General features: G+C 41.7%; 1 protein-coding gene across 3 annotated transcripts in view; it reads right to left on the minus strand.

Moving 5' to 3' along the window:
* Positions 1–1558: 1558 nt before the first annotated feature.
* The window catches only part of LOC139611531 (netrin receptor UNC5D-like), a 158166-nt gene continuing 135865 nt past the window's right edge, over positions 1559–23859 (minus strand). For all 3 annotated transcript variants that reach the window (XM_071466279.1, XM_071466280.1, XM_071466281.1), the window contains 9 exons: positions 21666–21815; positions 21053–21271; positions 20126–20210; positions 14731–14902; positions 10703–10933; positions 7110–7259; positions 5609–5773; positions 5211–5389; positions 1559–3019 (listed from right to left, as the gene is read on the minus strand). In XM_071466279.1, the coding sequence (XP_071322380.1) occupies positions 2824–3019; positions 5211–5389; positions 5609–5773; positions 7110–7259; positions 10703–10933; positions 14731–14902; positions 20126–20210; positions 21053–21271; positions 21666–21815 (1547 nt within the window). In that variant the 3' untranslated portion in view covers positions 1559–2823. The remainder of the gene's footprint in view (positions 3020–5210; positions 5390–5608; positions 5774–7109; positions 7260–10702; positions 10934–14730; positions 14903–20125; positions 20211–21052; positions 21272–21665; positions 21816–23859) is intronic.

A 23859-nucleotide genomic window follows, 5' to 3' on the forward strand; every position in this document is an offset into this window, starting at 1 on the left:
ACACACTTAAATCTGCATCCTTCTTTGGCAGCTCGAAGATGAAACTGGGAGTCCTTGTCAAATTGAATGAACAGTTGGACATTTTCGGAAATTGGCTTACTGGTATTTGCTTTACTGCTGAGACTAACATGAGAAGCTGTAGCTGTAGCTTTACAAGTAGTATCAATCGTCTCATCTAACTCTCAGCAAGAAATCAAATAGCTTATTTCCCAAAATGTTGAAATATGCCGTCAAGAAAATTGTAGGAGGAATGACAGCAGCATTGGTTCATCTGATCCCATCTGGGAAACTCTAATTTAATCACATTTTGAGGGTTGGAACCAACAGATGCTCAGGCACATTGGAGGAAACCTCTTTGACACACAACTCTTCTAGGTCTTACTCATGAAGAGTTTTAACAAGTATCTACCTCAGTCCTTTCTAGGGTCTCCTTCAGTGCAGCAAACAGCTACACAATGCAACGTCGACATGGTAAACTGCCATCTAAGACTTGAGGAGTGTTTACATAGCTCTGTTATCTTTTGGAAAACTGGGGTAGGGCTGCTCCCTTACAGTCAACTAAACATTCATTAAAGATTGATAGAGTCTTAGTCAACCAAGTTTTGATCGGTTGGTTGATTGCAGATAAAGAACAACCTCAAGATGGTGACGTATAAACTCTACGTTGGCCTATCATTTGATGACCTCAAACATGGCTGATAATTTGAAACATGTAAGTAGCCTAATGTTAGCCACCTAGCATGGCTGTTCATTCTAATATTAGCCTAGATAAGTGACTCAGTGCTGGCTGTTTTGATATATTCACAATTAGACTTCGGCAATATGCAATACTTTTCATAATATCTGGAAATTTTGCTTCCTGTACGTTGTACCCTCGCGTGTGACAAATAAAACTCTGTTAGTGGCAGCATCACTTACACAACATAAAATACAATAATATAATTAGATATAGTAATATATCTAGTTTACTTTATTACTATTACCCCCACTCTCTCTATCATTATTACCCATAATACTCTTTGTCACCCCTGGAACTCAAACCTATGGAATAAAGTGAGTTGAGTTGGGAAAATGCCCCCCCCACCCCCCACCCCTTTTTTTTCACTTGCCTTCTTGACTTTTTTTTATTAAAAAACAAACAAACAAACAAAATATATATATCTATATATATATATATATATATATAGATATATATAGATATATATATCTATATATATAGATACTACTAAGAGGAAAATGATTTTTTTTTCTTTCTTTTTGAAAAAATAAAATCACTTGCCTTTGAGGGATTGCCTACACACCACTTTCTGAAAAAAATTTTAAATAATTGAACGAACATCATAAATGCGCAATGACTAGTCGAGTAATGTCTTGACTACTAATGTCTACTAGTGGACTAGGAAAAATCTTTGGTTGGGGGCAGCCCTAAATTGGACTTTGTATAGGTCTCTGTTTCATCTCTTTGCTGAATACAGTTTTTTAAAAAAAAGATTTTCTGTAACTACCTTTCAACAATTTAATTCATTAAGTAGATGAAAAGAGAGAGCCAACACAGAGGTCAACACAAAGTCACTTTATTAAGTTTGGGGGCAGGTGGAGCAGCTGAATGTGGGGGATCTTCCTGATCAGGATTTCTTCACCTCTCACTCCCTCTCGTCTGTCCTCTAACAGGCAGAACCAGCCTCTTACTTGAACAGAGTGTCTCCTGATAATGATGTCCCAGTATTTGCTCCAAGCTGTGATCCAAAAAAAAAAAGACAGCTCCAGCGAAGCCACACGTCAAAAGTCACAATTTATATTCAAAAAGAAATGGAAAATTAATTAATTAAGTTGATTTATTAATTAATTTTCCTCCAAAAACAAGTTGATTAATAGACATTAGGGGATGCAGTGCGCCTCTGCGTTGCCAGAAGCAGCAAAGATCAGCTGGGTGAGTTATTCTCCTCTGCACCCTTTGCTTTAACAACACGTTCTGCTGATTGGGTTGAAAATGTTCTTTACTGTTTGTGCAGGAGGGTGTTTGTTAAAATGACTGTTATCTATATGATGCATGTCACTGTAAGTCATTTCTCATGTATCCTTATGTTTAATTAGCATGTGGACATCATCAGATCCTTAGAAATGCTAATGAGTGTGGACAATCACTGTCAGTGTCTCTGACCCCACAGTACAAATAAAATGTTCTGACAACATTAATATCCAATATTCCTTGCTTTTTTTTTTTTTAAATCTAACTCCAGCAGTAACTGTAGAGACACGGTGCAGAAAAGAAAACGAAGCATTAGGAGAGGAGATATAGGAAATGAATGACAACATAATGACGTAACACCAAAGATTTCGACAGCCCGGAGGACTGTTTGATGGCAAGCGCCAGCACATCCGATCCTGGGAAGGTCACACCACCTGCCTGATTGGCAGTTTGTCTAAAACACACTTCCCACACGGAGTCCTCCTCACACAGATACCCATAATCCTTCAATATAGGTTTATCAAATCTGTCTTCCAAAGTGTCAAGGAGTTGACATTTTTCAATCAAATATGCGTGTGGGATACTTCCATCCTTTTCCAAACTGTTTTTGTTGGCGCCTCTCAGTAACACAAACCCTCTCTCACAGTTGTTCAATGATTCCCGTGTGTCTGTACGTGCCATTTGGTTGAGCAGAGAGCAGAGAGTAACAGTCCGCAACAAAGCCTCCCTGCTGTCCCCTTTGCTGCTGTCTCCTCCTCCTCCTCCTCCTCCTCATAGGTTAGCAGAGAGTACACCTGGTCATCAGTGTTCATGCAGTAAAAGTTCATCATGATTTGATCTGCTGTACACCTGCCCTACCCAAGTTTGGTGAATTCAGAGTCCTGCTCTTCTCTGCCGCAATGTGTGGTGGTTGTGGGGGACTGGACCTTGCCAATTTCCTCTAGAGCACTGGCCAGAGAGTCCAGATCCCCCGAGTCCTGGTGCTGGGCTTCCCAAAGACTCAGAATCACTGATGATGGGCTCTCCTGACATGCAAAGTAGCACAGGTTCCTACAGGCCAGAGACATTTGAAGATTATATTAAAACAGATCACGTGGCAAGGAGGTTCAGTAATGAAGTGAAGCTTTACACAGTTTATTATGAAAATGAACACACAAGTTTCAGTACTAAGAATTTTAATTTTGTACTTCAGTGATTTATATAACACTTCCATAAATATGGCGACTACACAAGAGACACATTCAAAAGTCTGTAGTGAGGGTAAAGCTGTACAAACACTGGATCCTACATTCCCCATCATGCAACTCAATAACAGCTTTCAGCATCTTTAGCTTGCTTATACCTCCCCTGCCTTCTAAATGCCCATTTCTTTCAACCCCTAACAGCTGCGGTTTGGTTTGTAAGACTCAAGCTCTTCAGATGACATCACTATGACATCAGCAGGGTTACTTCCTCAAAGAGAAGAGCAACAGGAGACGTTACACAACAGTTTTCTCAGGCTGAGCAGTGGCCTTTCTCCTCGTGACAAGTAAACTGAACTTTGAACTTTAAAACTAAAGTATTGGCAGAGCGCCCTCTGAAGTATTCTCAGTGTCGTCTTTGCTGCCATTTTCACATTACCTTTTTGTAATTACTGAATTTCCAGCTTACATGTTTTCATAGTCAAAATAAATAAATAAATCAAATTAAAAGTTTCCCACTCCACTCATAAATCTGGTCTTTAAATTACAGTTTGTGTCTGATATAGTTTTTCCATAAAAACAGAAAAAAAAAAAAAAATTAACTATTGAAAAAAAAAATCTACTTCTCCCTCATTAAAAATGCAAATATATTTCACTTCAAATGTTTAACTGCTGGATAAAAGATGCTCCCTTCGTCAATGAAACCTCCACGTTCTCTGCACTGGAGATTTTATTCTTATATAATTTGCATATTGGAACCAAACTGGTTTACAAACAACTTGTGAGCCAGAAAATGATGCTTGTATGTGCACAGCTTAAACTTCAATCTGAGGCGAGCACAGGTAAGCAGTGAAGGTTAAACATTTCCAATGAAGTTCCAATAAGCAAAACGCATTTTTGAGTGGAGGATGATGTTAAAATGTTTTAATTGCTATGCAAAAAATCAGTCAGCAATATTCATCACAAATCAATTAAATTGCTTTATCCAAAGGTGCGGTAAATTTCAGCTACAGTTTGTGTTTTTATTGTATGAGAAAAACAAGCTGCGAGCCAGAGTTAATTTAGTGTCTTCTTCTGCTGTTGTTATAACACCTATCCAACAGAGTGCACTGTTTCATCACAATGGGATTTCCTTTGTTGCCTTCTCCATACTTCTCCTCTCCATCCCACTCTCCCTCCTCAGTGTGATAACGTTCCCACACATTCAGAGAAATAATTACCCAAATCAGCTTAACTAGGTAGAGACATTCCCATTACATGCTTCTCGGTGTGTTCGACTGGGCTGAAAAAGCTCTGAAATCCTTTCCCTTTCCTCAGTCACATTTTTTTTTTTTTTTTTCCGGTTTAAGTGAAATTCGTTAATCACATAGTTTCTGTCACAGCTTCTTAGTCAACTTTTCCCTCTCATGTTTCTCCAACTGGCAAGACAGAGAGGAGTCTTCGTGGTTATAAGCGCTTCTCTTCTGAGACACAAGCAGAGATCACCATCACCAAACAACTAAAATCCTTCACAAGCCTACGCAAATACTGACCTGGCACAACCTCTGGAGAGTTTAGCAGGAGGCTGGAGGACGCAGCACATGAAGACGCGCTGCTAATGAGAAGTGCTAACATGAACACATTTTCTTGCCAGAGGCTGGCCTGTCAGCGGTCTGAGACCTTCCTTTGGATTTCTGCAAAACACGGCATCTTCTCCCCAGTTACTCTGACTGTGCTAAAGTTGGCCCTTACATCTCTCTCTCTCTCTCTCTCTCTCTGTGCATGTGTTTCTAGATCTATAATGAAATCAGCAGTGTGGCGTGTTACTGAAGGCTGGTTGGTGATGGAAGATTAGGGCTGACACGGTGCCTAAATTCCAGATTAAAAATAGTATTCAAAGTGGGAACGGTGTTTACATGGTGGAGAGAGCAGAATATGCAGCATTTATGCTTTCCAGTCATTATTCAATTATTCTGCGTTAACACATAACAGCTGATTTATGTGTCTGAGCTTCAGTAACGCATAAATGACTCAGCAGATGGCAACTGAAGGAGGAGAATTCAGAGTGCTATAATTCATACCTGTCTATGTGGAGCTTTTGAGCCAGAAGCTGCCAGTCCTTCCCCTTGGCATTAGCCGTGTCAAAGGTGGCGCTGATCCGCTGACGGATAGACAGGGGGATTTTAAAGGCCCTTGACCCCGTCTGAGAGGTGATGGTACAGTCCGACTGAGTGAAAAAGGGAACCACTCCCTTCTCGTTCTAGTAGCAAGAAAGAAAGAACAAGGTGTCAGCGTGATAATGATGGTGCAGCTCAAAAATCTCAATATAAAGACAAGGACGGAGACTTATGGAGACAATTTCTAATCCATACATGAAAATCTCCTCAAGAGGCTCGATAAGCGAGCTCTTAAATCAAACCAAGAGTTATTCTGTCTAATAAAAGAATCTATTAGCAAGGCAGCATGACTGGCCACACACCTCCACCACAGATGTGTAGACCTGGAGTATCTGCTCCTCGCCTTTGACCTGTCGCACGCTGATCTTGCAGGAGAGCTGCGACGAGGAGTGGCTGTATCGCTCCAGAGAGAAGGCACACTGCAGGGGACGCTGGTTACTGGCCCACACCTGAGAAAAGGAGAACTCCTGCCGAGCGAGGAGACAGTGGAGGGCGGACAGGGGAGAATGATGGAGGCATTAGGCAGGGGAGACAACAAACTCATTACACCCCCCGCTAAAGACATTCGTTATTTGAATCCCGCTTCGCCACCCACTTTGCTGTTTACATGATTAATTAAGACTGAATGAGTGGCCTCTTTAGCCGATCATTGATGTTAGCTAATCAAGCAGTTTCCCCGTCAGAAAGAACACCAGCAGTCATTAGAGCCCTCAGGACGAAAATGCATCCTGCTAACCATCTGAAAGAGCTGGAGTCATTCGTGCAAAAATTGAATAAATCAGCCAGTATTTTACTCACTGCCGTTTAGGAAAATGAATTGATTTACTTTACAGTTCTTTTGCTTTACACCCTACAGTGTGGCTAGTTATAATGCAATCACTAGTGCCATGAATATAATAGACCCAAGCCCACATTATTAACAGAAATAGAAAGTAAAAATAGACCCCACAGAATTAAACTCTTCCCTCAAAGCCGTATTCACCCCCCCCCCCCCCCCCCCCCCCCCCCCCCCAGCCAATGTGACAACTGAAAAACCAAAAGTAACAGCGCTCTGGAGCCACTGGAATCTAAAAGGCCAATCTCGACTTCCATTACTAACTACAGTGTGACCCAGACAGTGGCACAGTGAGAGCAGGTCAAAAACACTGTTTTACAGATGAATCATCCTCTCTTCAGATCCATCAGACAGGAGGATGGCTACTTGTAAAAGCCTCCTTCAGGGCAAGAGTAGTGTCTGAATGAAAGCCTATAGTCGTCTTCCCTGTCGGACCCTCACATAGCGGCCCTTCCTCCTCCAAGACAACCTTGTTGGTATTCTGCAGGCACTATGGTGGGCTAATTCTGCTAATAGGATGTCACTGGTGGGATAAACATCACAGGGCAGAGCAGAACATGCAGCATATAGACCCCTAGGAAGATAACTATGTGATGTGCGTGTGTGTGCCTGCCTGGCAGTCATAATTAATTTTGTAAGGGTGTGTGTGTGTGTGTGTGTGTGTGTGTGTGTGTGTGTGTGTGTGTGTGTGTGAGATAGCTAGTCTTAGAGATATCGTGCTGTGCCCTTGCCGCTGTCCTTTGGCTTTGATGTGACCATGTAAGGAACGCGGGAAACTGGTGTAGGAGAGAGTTCTGACAGAGGAACAGAGGAACCAAGAAGATGAAGGTGCCAGCTTCTTTTCCCTGTCTGTGACCCTTACAAAGCGGCGCCCGCTTTAAATTAGAGCTGAGATTCACATGCAGTAAACGCCACTTTACATTCCTTTACTCAAAGTGAGACAAACTCACAGGTGAAAAACCTCCTACCTGGCAGGTGGTGAAAGGCTTGATGCTCCAGAGTAACTGTGGGACATCCTGGATGGACACCTGGAGGCTGAATGTGTTCCCCCTGAACAGCATCACTTTCGGCTCCTCCAGCAGCCGCCCTCCCCTGCTGCGCTCGCCCACTGCCACCTCCTGAGAAGGAAAAGTGTGGGTTGTTTTTTTTTTTAGGAGGTGGGGCAAGGGGTTAGGGAGGTAGAGAAAAAAAGGTAGACATTTAATATGGTTGCTGCACTCACTGTACCAAGCTAGGACTCAGCTCACAGCACATGGCATTTCATATACAACACAACGCTTCTCATTAAAATGGTTTATCAAGGTTGAAGAGTGAATTAAGTTAAAAAAAATAAACAAAAAATTAGAAGAGCTGAAACAATAAGTTGCTTAAAGGGGCTACTTGTACGTTTTCCCACCTGCCAAATGTTGTTTTCTGCGGCGAGCAGGTGGTGGAGATTGTCGCTTGGCAAGAGCTTCGGCCATCATTGTGTTTACAAGACCAGAGGTTATAATATGCCCCCTGCGCAGTGCTACGTCTTCATGGCAGGTTGGAGGCCACAGTGACTCATTATCTCAAAGTGACAAGATGGGCTGGGGCTAGCTGGTTAGCATGCTAACTTCAATGAAAGAGACATGAGTTATCATTGTGAAGGATGAAGGTAAGTAAAGGATTGAAGTTTGATGCTGAACTCACAACGGTTCTTCTAGACTGATAAGTAAATAGCTGTTAATGCTAATGTTGGCTATGTAGTAATAGCAACACTTACAAGTAGCTCCTTTAATCAGATTGATTATCAGCTATTTTGATAATAATTTTTTTTATTTAAATATGTTTTAAAGCAAAAAATGCCAAACATCACCTGGTTTCAGCTTCTTAATTGAGGCTATTCGCTGCTTTTCTTTGTTTTTTTGTGATAGAAACTGAAACTTTTGGGGTTTTGGATCAAATGAGATGAAGAGGATGTCCTAATGTCTGATTTCCGACATTTTATAGACCATATGATTAATTGAAAAAATAACTGGCAGATTCTAATATTGAGTTAGTTGAACTCTGAATATTCAGTGGCTGTAAACAAAACCTGTTCCAGAGATGTGTGCCCATATTACTGGAACAAACATACACACAATACGCTCAGTGAAGATTTTTCTTGGGTTTTAAATGATGTGTTCAGTTTTTGCACCCTGGAAGCTTCCATTTTTATCGGGTCTGTGCTCCTTGCACCTTTAGAAAATTGCTGCGAACATAATGCAAAAAACAACAACAAAAAAAAAAACTCTAAACAAAAATAAAAGAGTGGTGCTCTGTGCGTCTTTAAGCTTTCAAAATGCACCCAGAATGATTCAGCTCTGAAACTTGAATTGCTCAATACCGGCCCCCCAGAGCCTCTGTTGCTCACAACAGGTAACCAGCCATACAATGGATCAAAGAACAAACTGCATGAGTGACAAACCGACACTGCTAGAGCCTGAAAATAAGATGAAGAGAGCAGTAAAAAACTGTTCGTCAAACACACTGCTTGCACACAAAGAGAAGGCGTAACCGGAGAAAATCAGCCCATTGTCAGTATCGTAGTTTTTGGCTTCCTGCCTTGTGATATTGTAATTTTTCCAGATCATTGGAGGAAAATAACATGTGTAAATGTGTATTTGCATGTTTGTGTTTACATCTTCTGTATCTTGGGGATGCAAGGCAGAGGTGGGGGCGTGAGTCCTGTATGCGTGGCGCTTATCCTCTCAGTCACACAGCACAGAGAGAAGGGAAATGCAAAGCGTACAGGCTGCCTTGAACCTGATCGATTCCTGCCTCAAGCTCACAGGGGAAATTAATTGTCGTATGAAGCACAAACAAAAGCCAACAAAAAAAGAACAAATGAACAAATAACCATGTCTGACTGATGGAGAGGTGAAGTGAATTGGCTCTTGGCACCTACATCCAATTTCTCTTTGTTCACACAATTCTACCTCTTGAATGGAGCCACAAGTGAAGCAAGACTTTGGCACTGTGGTAGAACTAACAGGGCTAATTCAAAAAAGCTGTTTACGTATCTCTAATTAAGAAAGGAAACAAATTACTCTTACAAAAAGTTTTTTTTTTTTTGGCTGCACAACCTTTGAACAAGAAGAGGTTATATGTGTTTTTTGAGTGAGCCCACACTGCGATGAGGAGGAGGAGGAGGGCAAACGTTTCACAAAGCCCCGCTGAAGAGCACAACGATGAACTGGGGCTGGATCTGAGAATGTTTCTCATCTCAATGTGTTCAGATACTTGTCCCATGGAATGCAATGCAGGAACGCGTTTAATTAACAGAGAGCAAATTAAATTACGCAAAGAAAGGGCAGAGAAGCAACCTTAGAGCATCTGTTGTCTTTGTAATTAAAAGTCCCTCTTTGTCTCCAAGTCATCAGGCAGCTCCCAGTGGCGATGTTACTGAACAGGCAGATCTTCAGCAGAGCACAAAAAAACCCAGACAGCAGTTCTTCCAGCCATACCGACCAAACACTACAATTAAAACTGCTTATATCACATACTTATAGCATATTATATAATAGATTTCTGTTGGAAATAGTCGTATTTTTGGCCACATCAGCAGCGTGGCAATAAGGTCCGTTAGTTGTTCCAGACTAACTATTTTCATGACATGATCTGCCATGACATTCATGGTTCCCAGATAACATATCCTACCGACTTTCAGGATCCTTTGACTTTCCCTCTAGAATCGACATGAAGTTAATATATTGGGGATTTGAGGCAAGTGTCACAACAACTGAGAAAATACCTGCACAATTAATGACGTCCCACTTGGCCTCAGCTCTACTTTGTTTAGTGCTAATTGCATATATTTGCATGCTAACACTGTGAGCTACGATGGTGACAACAGTAATTACCAACATGACAGCACTGTCATTGTGAGCATGTTAGCATGCTAGTGGTAGCATTTAGCTCAAAGCACTGCTGCTCACATGGCTGTGGCCCCTGAGTCTTGTTTATTGCACTTAAAGGGGCTTATTTGTAGGTTTTGTCTGCTGCTGAATGTGGTTTCTTGCTGGGAGTGGGTGGTGGTGGTGACTGTCACTTGACAAGAGCTTTGGTCATCGTTGCGTTTACAAGAGGTTATAATACACCTTCTGATCAGCGCTATGTCTTCAGGGCAGGTTGGAGGCTACAGTGAGTTGCTGTTGGCCGAGGCTAGCTGGTTAGACGTGATAGAGACAAGAGTTAACTCTGGCGTTGCTTTCCGGCGCTGGAGAAGCTCTTGGTGCGTAAAAGAATGAAGTTTGATGCTGAACTCCCATCTTTTCTTCTAGACTAGTAAGTAAGTACTAGTACAAATAGCCCCTTTAATATGGAAATGTGTGGGCGTGGCTTCATGGGTAGGGTGAATAAAAGAAAACTTATCCTGTTGTATAGAATATTGTGTGTTACGACCCTCATGTACTGTAAAAGGTTGAGTTAGGATGAAATCAGTGTTTAAACAGAACTATTCATTTGGGAGCAACTTAGACGTTAACATTCTTTCTTTACATTGAATCATTCCTGGTTCTTCATCGTTTCCCTCTATATCCTCCCTCTTCCCTCATACCTGAAATGCATGGGGCGTGTCGTCCACACAGTAAACCCTGAGGGTGAAGCCCAGAGCGTTGCTGGTATCTGGACTGCCAAACACGGCCAGCCTCAGCCGCTTGGCCACCTGCTGGTTCAGCGGCTCCCCCACCAGGGCGTAGCGACCTGGATGCTCCAGCAACACGTGGCACCTCTGAGCCTCCAGCAGACAGTAGCAGGATGTGCTCTCCTCGTCCACACACATCACTTCCTGTGGAGGCAGGGAGACATCAGGAGAGACCAGGTTTAGCTCTGGAGCAGTGAACAGATACTCTTGAGCCCATAGCAGTTCATCTCAGGGTTAATTGTAAGACAAGTTCAATACTTGGATGCTGTCTTGCAGATGATTTTTTTGAGTTTTGATTTTGAGGATTCAGCACCCAGTTATACACAGTGGAGCTAAGCCTGCTGATTCACGATTATTAACATTTCAATTACAGCTAAAAATTTGCTTGCAGGGGGAGGAAGAGGATTTAATTTAACCATCAAACTGAAAGATGAACACCATTCAGCCTGTGATATGTGAGTAATGCACCTCTTTGCACATTTGATTGATGTGGCAAGATCAAAATATATCATTACCTGTAGAAAAACAGACAAAAAGACAATTTTAAATTGTCATGCAGTCAAGTAACAAGCACTGAGAGCCATGGATCCAGAATTTAAAACTTTAAAAGTGACTCTTCTTGTTAGGGATGTTATTAAAGACACTTCCCAGACAGTAAACTGGAAATTTTCCCTTACACACAGGCTCACATAGGAGCTGAACAAGGGCCAAATGAATAATGACACAACTCACTAAACAGATGGGGAAACAGTAACACTGACAAAATGGATTAGTGGGTTGCAGTTGTATCCAATGGCCAATTGCTCCTCATCTTGTGCTCAATCCTCCCTAAATCACCTTTAACTGTGACCCACAGATCCCCTCTGCATATGGCCCACTTGAATGAATATAAAGCAACGCAGGGTAATTTAGTGGACCACAGCTTCCTAAACCCGCCCCATTAGCGCTGCAGCAGACATGAAGGATCTCCATGACATAGCTCATCCCCGCCAGGCAGCCGGGGAGAAATGATGGAGTCAAACTCTAGCAGTACAAAAGTGCAAGCTTTAATGGGAATGGCACTGAGAGGCAGACGGCGCGAGAGAGAGGAGGGGAGGGGGAAAGAAAGAGAGGAAGGCACAGAGGGAGAGAGACCTCCATTTCCCATTATATCACTTATACCAAAGATTAGGGTTTGAGTAAGCATCCTCGCTGAGATAAAGGGCTCATTATTTCAGTGTGACAGAGATGGGTCACACCTTTGTATTTTCTTGGAGAACATCTCCTCTTCTCTTCCCTGAACCCCGTCTGTATCTTTCTGTCTATCTCTTCCTTCTCTGCTGACTCTCTCCACTGTTCTCTCCTCTCCGACGGCATATAGCTCCCATCAGCGATGAGTCTTTTGATAGCTCCCTTTTGTGCAACCCGTCAGCTGGCAAATTACATCTGTGTAAATGTCACACGAGTGAAAGGACCAAGCTGGAAAGAGAGCCACGGGCCCTCTGAGGTCACGCACACATGGTGGCACGGGGGTCACTCTATCTTGAAGAGGTCCTCATAGCTTTTTGATGAGGTTAGTTAAACATTAAAAGAGCATCTTAGATATGTCTACGCTGCCGAGAAGGCACAAGAAAATGGATAGAGGGTGTTTGGATTTAAGTCGGATGTCTGAACAAGTCCTCTGTGAGACTGTGAAGTAGCTCTACAGGGCAGAATTGAAGGACTTTTCAGAGGTGTTATTTTACTCAAAGAGCTGGATGTGAGAAAAAAAAAATCTCACAGCAGCAATCACAGAGATAGCTCTATAATGCATTTAGAGGAATAAAGTGTTCAATCTTTTAAAAAGCACACTTGGCGGTTTTTATCTGTTTTAGACCTCACACTGAGTTTTCAGACAGTAGTGGGCACTTTTAAGGTGGAATATGTAGATATTGTGAGTTAAAATATTTCAAAAATGAACTCAGATTATAAGCAGAATGTGAAGAAATAACAGTTTTGACATTATGTCAAAGACTTTTTATTAAGATATATGTACTGCAGTTAGGATGCTTAACAGCTAGCCCCAGCCCATCCTGTCTCGTGACACCACTTTGTACGTCAAGAGGTGATAATGAGTCACTGTTGTGTCCAGTCTGCCTGAGTCCAACATGAGAGGATGTAGAGGTAATAACAGTGAGGAGGCTGTAAAGCTGCAGCCGCCGTGTTGCAGCCGTCCTTTCTTATTGACACTCCTCCATTGTTTCCTCAATCTCAGCTACTGATGCTGCTCTCCTTCTGCCTCGCATTCCTCGACCTCTTGTGTCTCATCCTCTACCTGTCACCACTTTATCATCTTCATCGTCCCTTTCTCTGACTGGGCAGACTGGGTGTGAAATCCGTCAAACAATAACTAAAGAAAAAAAACACAATTTCTACCAATTACTTTATCCCATGTGGAAAACATACATCCCCAGTCCATACAGGTTTGGCAACATGTCAGGAGCAGCTCTGTTCAAGCTAACATTAGCTCAGTGTGAGGGTTGAAACGTGGTTGTGAGTGGCCAATGGGCCCAGTCCCAGAACTAGGACGCAGCGTGCTCTCACGTGCACCCTGAATGACTACTGTACAGTGGAAGAGGATGGAGGAGAAACCAAAGACTGCATTTCCTTGTTTCTTGCTATAGGGGTGGACACCACAACTTTCTGGTAACATAATGCCCCCTATTTGTTAGGAGTATAAATTCAACAGCCTCATTGAATTCTGTCTGTGTGTCTGCAAAATTCATTTTCAAAAAAGCTAAATAGAATAAAAAATGAATTTGAAAATGGTTTTCTGGTAAAGATGAAAATACTGATGTTAAAATAGCTGGATCTAGTATTTTCTGAGATTCACAGAAACCCAGATTCAAAGCTTAAATATTCATTTCTCTGACAGCCATGGTCATAATGGTCCCAATATGATAATTACTTTCAAAGATAGATGATTCATACTCCCTTGTGCGAATATGTAGGGCACTGAAATTTCAAATATCACTTTTTAAACCTATATCAATTCAATTCAATTCAGTTTCATTCATGTAGTGCTGAATCATAACAGAAGTTATCTCAAGGCACTTTTCATATAGAGCTGTTCTAGACTGTATTCTTTATAATATTATTACAGTGACCCAACAGTACCCCATGAGCAAACACTTGGTGACAATGACAAAGGAAAACTCCCTTTTAACTGGTTGAGAGAGAGAAGGATAGAGAGGGGGGAGAGAAAGAGAGAGAGAACATAGCATATTGCACGTTTCACATAAAGATGTATAATTATAAGACCAATAATAAAAAAGAGACTATAATAGGACAGGTAATAGGACTAATAGTAGTAATAAATAAATATCTGCAGTATTCATGAGACAGCACAGTTCTACCATGCTGAATCACAATGGAAAACAGTAAAGTTATTTTTCATTGTAATCCATCTTACAACTTCAGATATAGTTTGCCATATGAAACACAAACAGATACACACATAGATGCTTGTGCATGTTTCTCCTTGTAATATACATTTTTCTTGTTGTGTCCAAATCTTCTGAACAGCTGCAATTCAGAATTCACAGGTTCTGAATTGCTCACTAATACTTTAAAATACCATTATCATGAAACTGGGAAAGAAGTGAATGTTTCAGTGACTAATAGCCGTCATTTGCATGTGCTCTAACATTTCTTTTGGGCGTGTGACAGCATGAGGTAGAGCTTGAAAGGCTGAACTTTATGCAGGATGATGAATCTGAGCTGGCAACCTTGAAATCAGCTCCATGCTCGCATGACTCCACTGCAGGATGAAAATTTTCATCAAAGTAAGTCATAGCAGTTTATCAGATCACTCTGATATTCCGGGTGCTGGGTGAAATGTGTGCGTTCGCACATGTTAACATTCTGCACTGATGTTGGAAAAAAATTCGAGCAACAGCTGAAGTGTGAGAGGAATTGCTCACCTCCCACTTGTTGTCCTGCATTTGTCTTTTTAGTCGGATGGTCCAATTGTCAGCATCGACCTCCCCACAGTGGGCTATTGTCATGGCTATGGGACAGGACAGGTCGAGACCTGGTGGTCCATACGTGACTGCAGGGCTCAAAAAGATCTCTGGCCCGTCCTCGGACAAAGTGCTGCACACAGAGGTAAAGGCATTTATTAAAATGTATTAAAGACATGTATTAAAACAGCAAATCTTATGAAATCACCATTATTTAGGATAAAAGTAAGCCTGTTTTCTCTCCCTGGACTCTTGATCAGCAAACAATTATTGAGTTTCAGAGGTGTATAAACATGAGAACAAGAAACTCAGTACTAATGAATCACTGCTTAATCAAGTATTCAGATAGCAGAGTGTGACCCTTGCCTCTGAACAAAGTAAACTCAAATCCTTGGACACTCATAATGAATCAATCCCTGACTAGCTGACACACAGACACACAGATAGAGGAAGATTAAAGCACCAAGACTAATGGACAGTGGGGCTGGAGAGGACAGGCTTTAGCACACAGCGTGTAAGCTTCGTGGGTCGATGGAGCTTATGAAGCCTGCTCTGGCCAGCCTGGTGACAGATTAGCTGGGCCAAGCTGCTCTTGGCCAGGGGCCCAATCTTGGCTGGAAGCCCTGAAGACTGAGAGCAATCGATGGGACCACCATCAGTCATGCAGCTGGCCCGGCTGGACACCTCGCATACACAGGACACGATGTTGGTGCTGCTGTCACTGGAGCAGCATGGATATTTCTCAGCATCATTAATGCAGCTGCAGAGGGGACAAATCCTGACATGCGGGTGCAGATGCATCGCAAATGTGTGCCTGCACTGACATGTATGTACACAAACATAGCAAAACACCAACTGAGTGAAAATGAGTTAGACATCGAGAGTATGATTTCTATAGGTTACATGTCACATAAAGACACTGATACTCCATATACAAACCAGGTCAACAGCTGTGTCCCAGTTCCATACTACATACTAATTCTAAGCAGGTTCTTAGTGTGTAGTTTGTTCACATCAGAGAAGTGACTAAATCAAGGACAATCAACAAACTATGCATATTAAATACGCTTGATTTTTGAGTGTGCTGTTGATTGTTGATGTACTCTATTGAACCACAGATAGTGATGGGGTTGCTGCAAGAGAATCTTAGATAACCAACAAATAAAAAATGCATTAAATAAAACATTTTATTGTCTGTTTGTTCAAAATTCAAAAGTTGCAGCTGTCCGACCTTAATTATTACCATTATTTCTGTTATTACAAAATGTAGGAGTAGGCTAATTTTGTACGCTGACTGCAAAAACAGTACATTATTAGAGCTGCAACTAACACTTATTTTCAGTTTTTAGTTCGCTGAAAGTGTGAACAGTGCCCATCACAGTTTCTGACAGCCAAAGGTGACATCTACAGATGTATTGTTTTGTCCAATCATCAGCACAAAACATAAAGATTTTGAGAACCAGAAATATTTGAAATCTTTTCTTGAAAAGTGACTGAAACATTATTCATAGTTTAGTACAGTATTCATAGTAAACAGCATTCAAAGTAGGCCTTTTTATGTCAATATAGCAAGTTCAAAAACAAGTAGACACACAGAAGCAGGATTTTCCATTAATTTTCATCCCTGAAACAATTACGTGTAAGATGCATGACAGTTGTTATATGAATAAGACAAAGCTGAGAGGTGAGAGGTGATGTATGCATGTATGTATGTGTGAGGACACTGAGAGGTTAGCATTCCCAGGCGGCACACTGTGCAATTGAGGTTGTTTGGCTCCGGTTGTTTTAACAGTTTCTGGTGAGAAGTTTGGTTCGAAACTTTATTCTTCACCATGTTGTTACCAATCAACACTAAAAAATTAAAAGAGGTTATGATCTGCTGTCTAAAAATAAAATCACACTTCCAGACAGCACCGTGGCCCTGCAGCTGCACTTTTGTGCTAATCAGCCCCAAGCTCTGAGGAAACCAAGGTTACCTGCTGCTGAGACTATGGTAATTAGCCAGATTGCCCGTGAGCAAAGATTAAGGATGGTTATTTAGCATCTCTGACTGTGGTTATGAGAACAAAGAAATATCACTGCAGGATAATTGTTAAAGTATAGCTGGTAGATTGGGGTTATTAGTTAAGTATTGTCTCACGTATGCAGTGCACACACCGTGCCTCTTTCACTTTTTCACACACATGGTATCTAGCATGACAGCTTTTATTTGCTCAGAACACAATTATAAATAAATCATTTTCACAAAGCCTCATTAGTGTTTGACAGTCTGCCTTTCAAGCTCTCGCAGCAGCATGGAGTTGTACAGCCAGAAAACTAGAGTTGGAATTGTATAACTGAAATAATATTTTTAGTTAAGGGGCCAGTTCCCCAAATTACAAACAAACAAAAACCTCCAGTGGTAACTAGCCATGAACATCGTCAGAGGAGGTGAAACAAACAAACAAAAAACTCACAACAGCACTTTCTACTGAAGAAATAGTGCCTATAAGAACTGTCAACTGATAATACTCAACATCAACAGACTATCAGTGGTTACTGTTAGCATTTTATGTTAGCCAGGTAGTCAATAAAAAAAAGTGACTTCACCTGAGGCAATTTATACGATTATGCAACAGTTCATCTCAAATATCCCACTCAGTGTAAGCAGACGATAGCTTCAGTGAAATGAAGGCATTCATAACATGATTCTGTCAAACCACAAAATACTTTTTCTAACTACTTAAAGCTGCACTAACCAACCAATACTTTTTGCATCAATTTGTATCAATTGCCTGTGTGTGATGTAAAAGGTGACTCTACAGTTACCCACAGGTTTTTAATGTCTTTTAATTAACTGTTTTGAGTTTATGGCCCACAAATGTACCGTTTTGGTTCACCGCTCTCATCAGCATTATTTTCAGGGGCAGGCAGCTGTTTTTAGTGAACAAGCTTTAAAACCTCACTGTATGTTCTGCACAGCACCAAACAGGAGACCCCAGCAGAGAGAGAATATTGGAATCACTATACATTCATTAGGAGGCAACTATTGCTGTTTTTAAAAGTGATATAAAGTCTGTTATTATATATACTGTTATACACATTAGCTATAACAACTTTACAAGGTGATAAAATGTCAGTGTTGTGTTACAAGTTATTACACTGCCCCCTAGTGGCCAAAAATTAGGGCAGACCTGATGGTAAATTTAAGGGGAATTCTATATAAAGGTGAATGTACTCTCTGTGACGTCACCCCTATGTTTCTGGAGAGCAGTTTTGAAGCGATTTTGAGAGTGGGCTGCTCTGCCGTTGCCATCTTGGCAGTGCCTGACTCCACCTAACTCCCAGCTAATCCAAAAATGGGCAAAGAGCTGGGATGTGACCAGGACCAAAACCTCTCGCCACAAAAATAGCTTCTTCCCATCTGCTATTAGCCTCATCAACAAGGCTAGAGAGCCCCACTGTTGCTGATCAATTGCACCAATCACCAGAAAAAATTCCTTGTATGTGAAAACATACTTGGCAATAAAACTGATTCTGATTCTGATGTGTGTGGAGCCAAGACTCCGGTGAATGGCACCTGTCACTCAAAGCAACCACACCCTCAATAATGCATAACTTTAAGCCTTAATGGAATTTAAACTATTGAGTTATCAGCCCCTGTACAGTCATGACAGAGGAAATAAGCTGTAGAGACCAGGCTGTAATCGTGTATTTCTGCTGTAACACAGGAGCCTGGGGGGATTAAGTTGCTTTTGGAGCCGGCCTAAAGTGGCCATTCAAAGAACTGCAGTTTTTGAGCGTCATTTTTCAGCCTCTGAGGTTGTTCAACTCTGTTAATATTAACGGAGCAAATTAAATGACACCAAACACAGCCAGGAAGCCCAGTCTTAGAAGAGTATGACTGACACTACAGAGTATCAGTTGCATTCCCGCAAAGGATGCTCAGAAAATAAGGATGAAACTGCTGTGCTCATTCACTTAAACTTGTGTGAGTCACACCATATTAGGTATATTTTGTCACACACTAAGGCTCTGTCCTTGCACTACCCACTGACCCCTGCTGAGCTGGAAAAAGATCACACACAAAACATCCTTGTAAAGCCCAGAGGATGGACGAAAGCTCTTGTGAACACCTGAAACCCAGCCAGAGCTGATCGATTCCTATTCTTCGCAGAGGAAAGCATCGTCTTATGTAGATGGCCGAGGTTTGAATGGGAAGAAAGGATCCAGTTTCTCCCCTGGACTCTGCGGCTGTCAGAAGATAGGCTTTGACTGACAGCTCAGCGGTGCACGGCTCCTGCAGCTTCTTAACCGACAGCCAGAGAAGTAAACAGCATCAGGCTTATCAGAGCAAAGCAGGAGCCTGGAGGGGCAGCAGCTTGGCTGAAATGGGGGAGACTTTGGGCAGGGGAGTGCACAACCAGCCGGCTAACTGAGCTCTGAGCCGCAACCTATATGCAACCTTTGATCTGTATCTTCGCCCAGACGACTGTGGCACTTAATGGGTGGGCGGAGGGGAGGTGAAATGACAGCTGAATTTCAGATGGCACTAAATGTCACTTGATTCTCTCTCGGACGTAGAAATTGAGTTTCACTGAGAATCACAGGCAGTTAGCCGTGTTGTTAGGATGATATCTCTCTTACGCAGACATACTGACATGTTGATACTGTCTCCTATAAGTCAAGAACATGTCCAAAAACTGATTTCTGGTTGTCATAGCTTTTGAGGCTCTGTTGCAAAGAAGTCAAAGGTATTGGACTCCTTTTCAAATGGATCTTATCTGCCATTTCATTTTCTCCTTGAGTAATAGCTTTGTAAAAATCTCGACAGCAAGGTTACAGAAATAGACTCTGGCTGGCAGGCAACAGTCGCCTAAACTTTGTGGCATATCTCGCTCTATCAAACCAAACACCAAATCAATATCGCCTATCGTCGTGACTTGATAGTTCACCACTTTAACCAGTCACGATGGAAGGAGATATTGTCAGCCATGTCTACAAACACAAAACAGGCCACCAAAGTCATGGAGTGTATCGTCCTCTGCTGAGACACTTGCTTAAGGCAGTAATGCTATCTGTCTGCAGCTGCTTGTGGTGTGTTTGTGATACACCATGTCCTCCCCTGTAGTCTCTGAAAGATGAGCAAGGGCCCCATGCTGGGTGGGAATATGTCTGCGTCTGTACGTGTGTGCATGTACAGCCCATGTATCTATCTGCGTGTTTTCCACATGTGTGTATCCGTGCACGTTTGCGGTGAAGAGAGGAGGAGACGACGTGACAGGAAGAGGGCGGGGAGATGCGGCGCGACGGGTTTAAAGATTAAAAGAGTGCAGCCTAAGAAGCAGACTGCAGCAGCTCAGTGAGGGGCCCTCACCTGCTGTCTTCCTGGTTGATGATCATGTACATTTCCCACGTAGTGTCTTCTGCGATCCCCCCATGAGGCACCAACAGACTGATACCTGCAGAGAGGACGGTATGCAAAAACTGATCAACACACAGCTAGACATGCACGCACACGACACACACACCTGCTCGCCTGTCAGCTCTCTTTACTGAAGGTGACAGCCGGAGAGGTGATGGCCCCAGAAAAAGGTGACGGAAGCAAGTCCCAAAGTGCCTTGTGAATCGATGCTGCCAGCAGTTTCTGGCACACAACACACACACGCAGAGACTGTCTCTTTCTTAGACACAAACACCATATTCTACTATATGATAAACAATTACTGCCAATCTATGCTGCAGTAGATAAAGCCCGCCAGCGGACAGGATGATGAATGTAGGCCACGAGAACGGTGCAGGGATAATCTGGTTGACTGAGCTTCATAGTTTCACTTTACATAGACTTGTTAACATTTTCTTTATGATGTACAGTACCTATGTCTTTTACAACGTTAAAGCTGAAATCCACAATTTCCACTTTTGAAATTCATTTATCCTGTGAAACACTCCGAATTCTGCACTTACTGCAGTTAGAAACACTGTCCACGCTCTAAGAAATGTGGATTGTGTTTGTCTGGACCCACCGGTTGGTTAAAAATGCCAACGCTGTCTAACTGCATCACTTCAGGAAGTAATATATTCATCTTAATGTTACATGGTCGATCGATGGCATTTTCACATTTTCGCTGCAGACCAACACTGACAAGGTCAAACAACTTCAAGATGCAGCACTAGATGCTCGGTATCATCTCTGCCGTAGTTTTGCTGCCTCTGTGTGATTTTTTTTACTTTTTCACTGTAGGAATTTCAGCTTTCACACAGGAGCAGATTGAATGAAAAAACTTCCCTGCACTGGGCTGACCTGTGTTAGGAACAACCAGCCTTCCTCCAGCATGACCAAAGACTGCCGTTGCTTTGTGGAGAGGCCTGCTGGGAGCCAGAGAGACTTGAGGAGAGAAGAGGTTTTTGCTTCTTCTGCCCAGCGTCGTCCCCACTGCAACTCCTCTGTAGTCTGGAGCCAGGCCCCTTGGAAATGTCTGAGGGTGGGACATGACATGGTACTCTGCCCTTTCTGCAACCCCTAAAGATACAAGGAAACAACTGTGACTTTGTTGCAGTTAAACAAACTCAGATTATGCAGGAATTTGGTATCAGGTTTTTTTTAAACACACAGCTTTTTGCTTATAGAACCTATAGTGCCAATACATGGATCATCAACTGGCGAGGATGCTAACCTTTCAACAGGTGTAGCAACAGTAACTAAGGGGGATGTGGCTTATCGAATGGCCAATTCGTCATGCCCTCCAAGGTCATGACCATTCTTTCTTTGTATGAAAGCTTTCTTAGAGATTGCCTTGGAAGAAAAACAGGTTCATAGCAGGACGGATTATCCCTCTGACTGCAACTGCAGAGCTGCACACAAAAGTAGTCGACTACCACGGACACAGGGTCTCGCAACACTTCTATTTTCTGACCTTTAACCTTGAGATCGGGTAACGGGTCAAGGAGAGAGCGCTCAGCCATCAGCTCCTTGTCAATGGAGTCCTGAAAACACATGGGGCTGGTGTACGTGCGCGACACTGTCAGATCAGGTTGCATGGATGAATTGATCAGCAGGGGGTTCGCTGAAAGACATTGTTAATTATTGTCATTAGACATCTTTACGTTACAATTACATTACATACAACACTTTAAACTGCCACTAACAACAACAATTAATAACTAAACAGTATGTCATGGCAATTATTGTTGTATGTGGGATATAATATCATTATCATAGAAACAAGAATGTCAGAAACCTTATGTCTCAATTAAAATGAAGTGACAAAATGGAAAGTAACAGTGGCTGGGGTGTAATAACAAGAATGCTTGAATGCCAGAAATGTTTATATTGAATTATAGTATGAATTTATTGACTGAATTTAGCATGTGAATATTTACCATTTTCTTTACATTTACATTTCAAACTTCAGGGGTGTAGATGTTGCCATAGCTACAGTCAGGAGTTTTAGCTGTTTTAGCTCCTCTATCAAGGGGAGCACGGATCAAGATGAAAGCTTTTCCTGCCTCCTGCTGTGTTATCAAAATGAACTTTATTATGCCCCACTGAGAGCCGTTGCTGTGGCGACCCATAATGCCAGCCTTGAAAAAATATGCCTCAATCTGTGGCATAAAACAAACTGAGCTCCGGCGTCACAGTGTTTGGAGACGCAAGACCACAAATGCTCCACTCGGGGGCCCAGGTGAAAAAAAAAAAAGACAAACAAATTACATTTTTAATTTTGGAATAATGAATAAATCATTTAATATTTTTTTGTATGTGGGATAGAACCAACATGCACTGTCCTTACGTTACAGCACTAGTAAAGAAGGTCTCAGTTATAACCGACGAAACTTAAACTGTGAGTTTGTTTAGAACAAACAGAGGTTGTTACCATATGTTCTCAGTGAGCGTTTATTGCTCAGGGCAAACTATGTTTGCAATAAAGCAATAAATACATGATGTGCTTTATAGATTTAGCTTCATACTGTACGTTATTGGGCTTTTAGTGCACTACAGCATCTCCAGAAGGCTCAAGTCAACAAACTGAAAAATCCAGTCATTCTGGCCCCTGAAGCATTTGAATAATTGATGTAGTTATATCACAATACAAATAAATGTATGCATAATTCATAAATACATATAAATACAAAACTGCATGTTTTGTTTGCATGTTGTGAAGTTTAAATTATATACAGTTACATTGATATGTAAGGACATTTACAGTATTTGAATAAAAATAAAGTGCAGTAGAGCCAGAACCACATCTTGTATATCGTGGTTTCCTACTCTGTTCAGCTTCCTCCATGCAGGGGGTGATTGGGGCTGTATTGGAGTGTGTGAGTGTGTATATGTGTGTGTTTTTACAATTTTGTTCACCTGAGAAATGACACCTGCGTCTGGTCTCCTTTCTTCATTCATGCCTAGCTCTTATGTTTGGGGAAGAATGACTCTTCATTTCTGTCATAATGCCATCTCACTGTGCCACCAGGCAAAGCTACAGACTTCATTTGATTCCCTGGGGTTTTTCTTTGGGACCTTTTGAAACTCAAGGAGCAAACTAGTATAAATACAAAGCTACACTTTTGCAATTTCATAAAAATGAAATTCTAACCAAATCAATCAATCAAATCCTCTTAATTTTTGATTATGACAACCATATTGATACACTAATAACATGCACTACATACAAGTTAATAAATACATTTAGAATTTCAGAAAAGACACTTATACTTATACTATACTGTATTTTCACAGCAAATGCAACCCCAAGGACATTTCTCTTTGGTGCTGGAATGGGTTTTTTTGTGTTTGTGTATCTTTGGTCATTTTTAGAATCCATATTAACCCATTTGTGCAAAGGTCATGCAGCTTTGGTACTTGTTTTTAATTGCTCTTTAACAAACTCTTATTCCAAAGTTAATTGCAGAGAACATTTTTTGTATCTAGTACACATCTAGATACATATCAAATCACAATTGTAAATGTGATGATAGAAGCTTCTCTACTGGGATAGATTAAATGAGAAGTACTGTAGCTGTCATAAAGCTGCAGGAATGACAGATGCATTTTGACTCCACTAATTTACAGGGTGTGATCAGTGTAATTATGCATAAATTAAACAGCAT

The sequence above is a fragment of the Trachinotus anak genome, unplaced genomic scaffold (genome assembly GCF_046630095.1).
Source record: "Trachinotus anak isolate AG129_WGS33_773 ecotype Australia unplaced genomic scaffold, CSIRO_AGI_Tana_v1 ptg000028l, whole genome shotgun sequence".
NCBI lineage: Eukaryota > Metazoa > Chordata > Actinopteri > Carangiformes > Carangidae > Trachinotus > Trachinotus anak.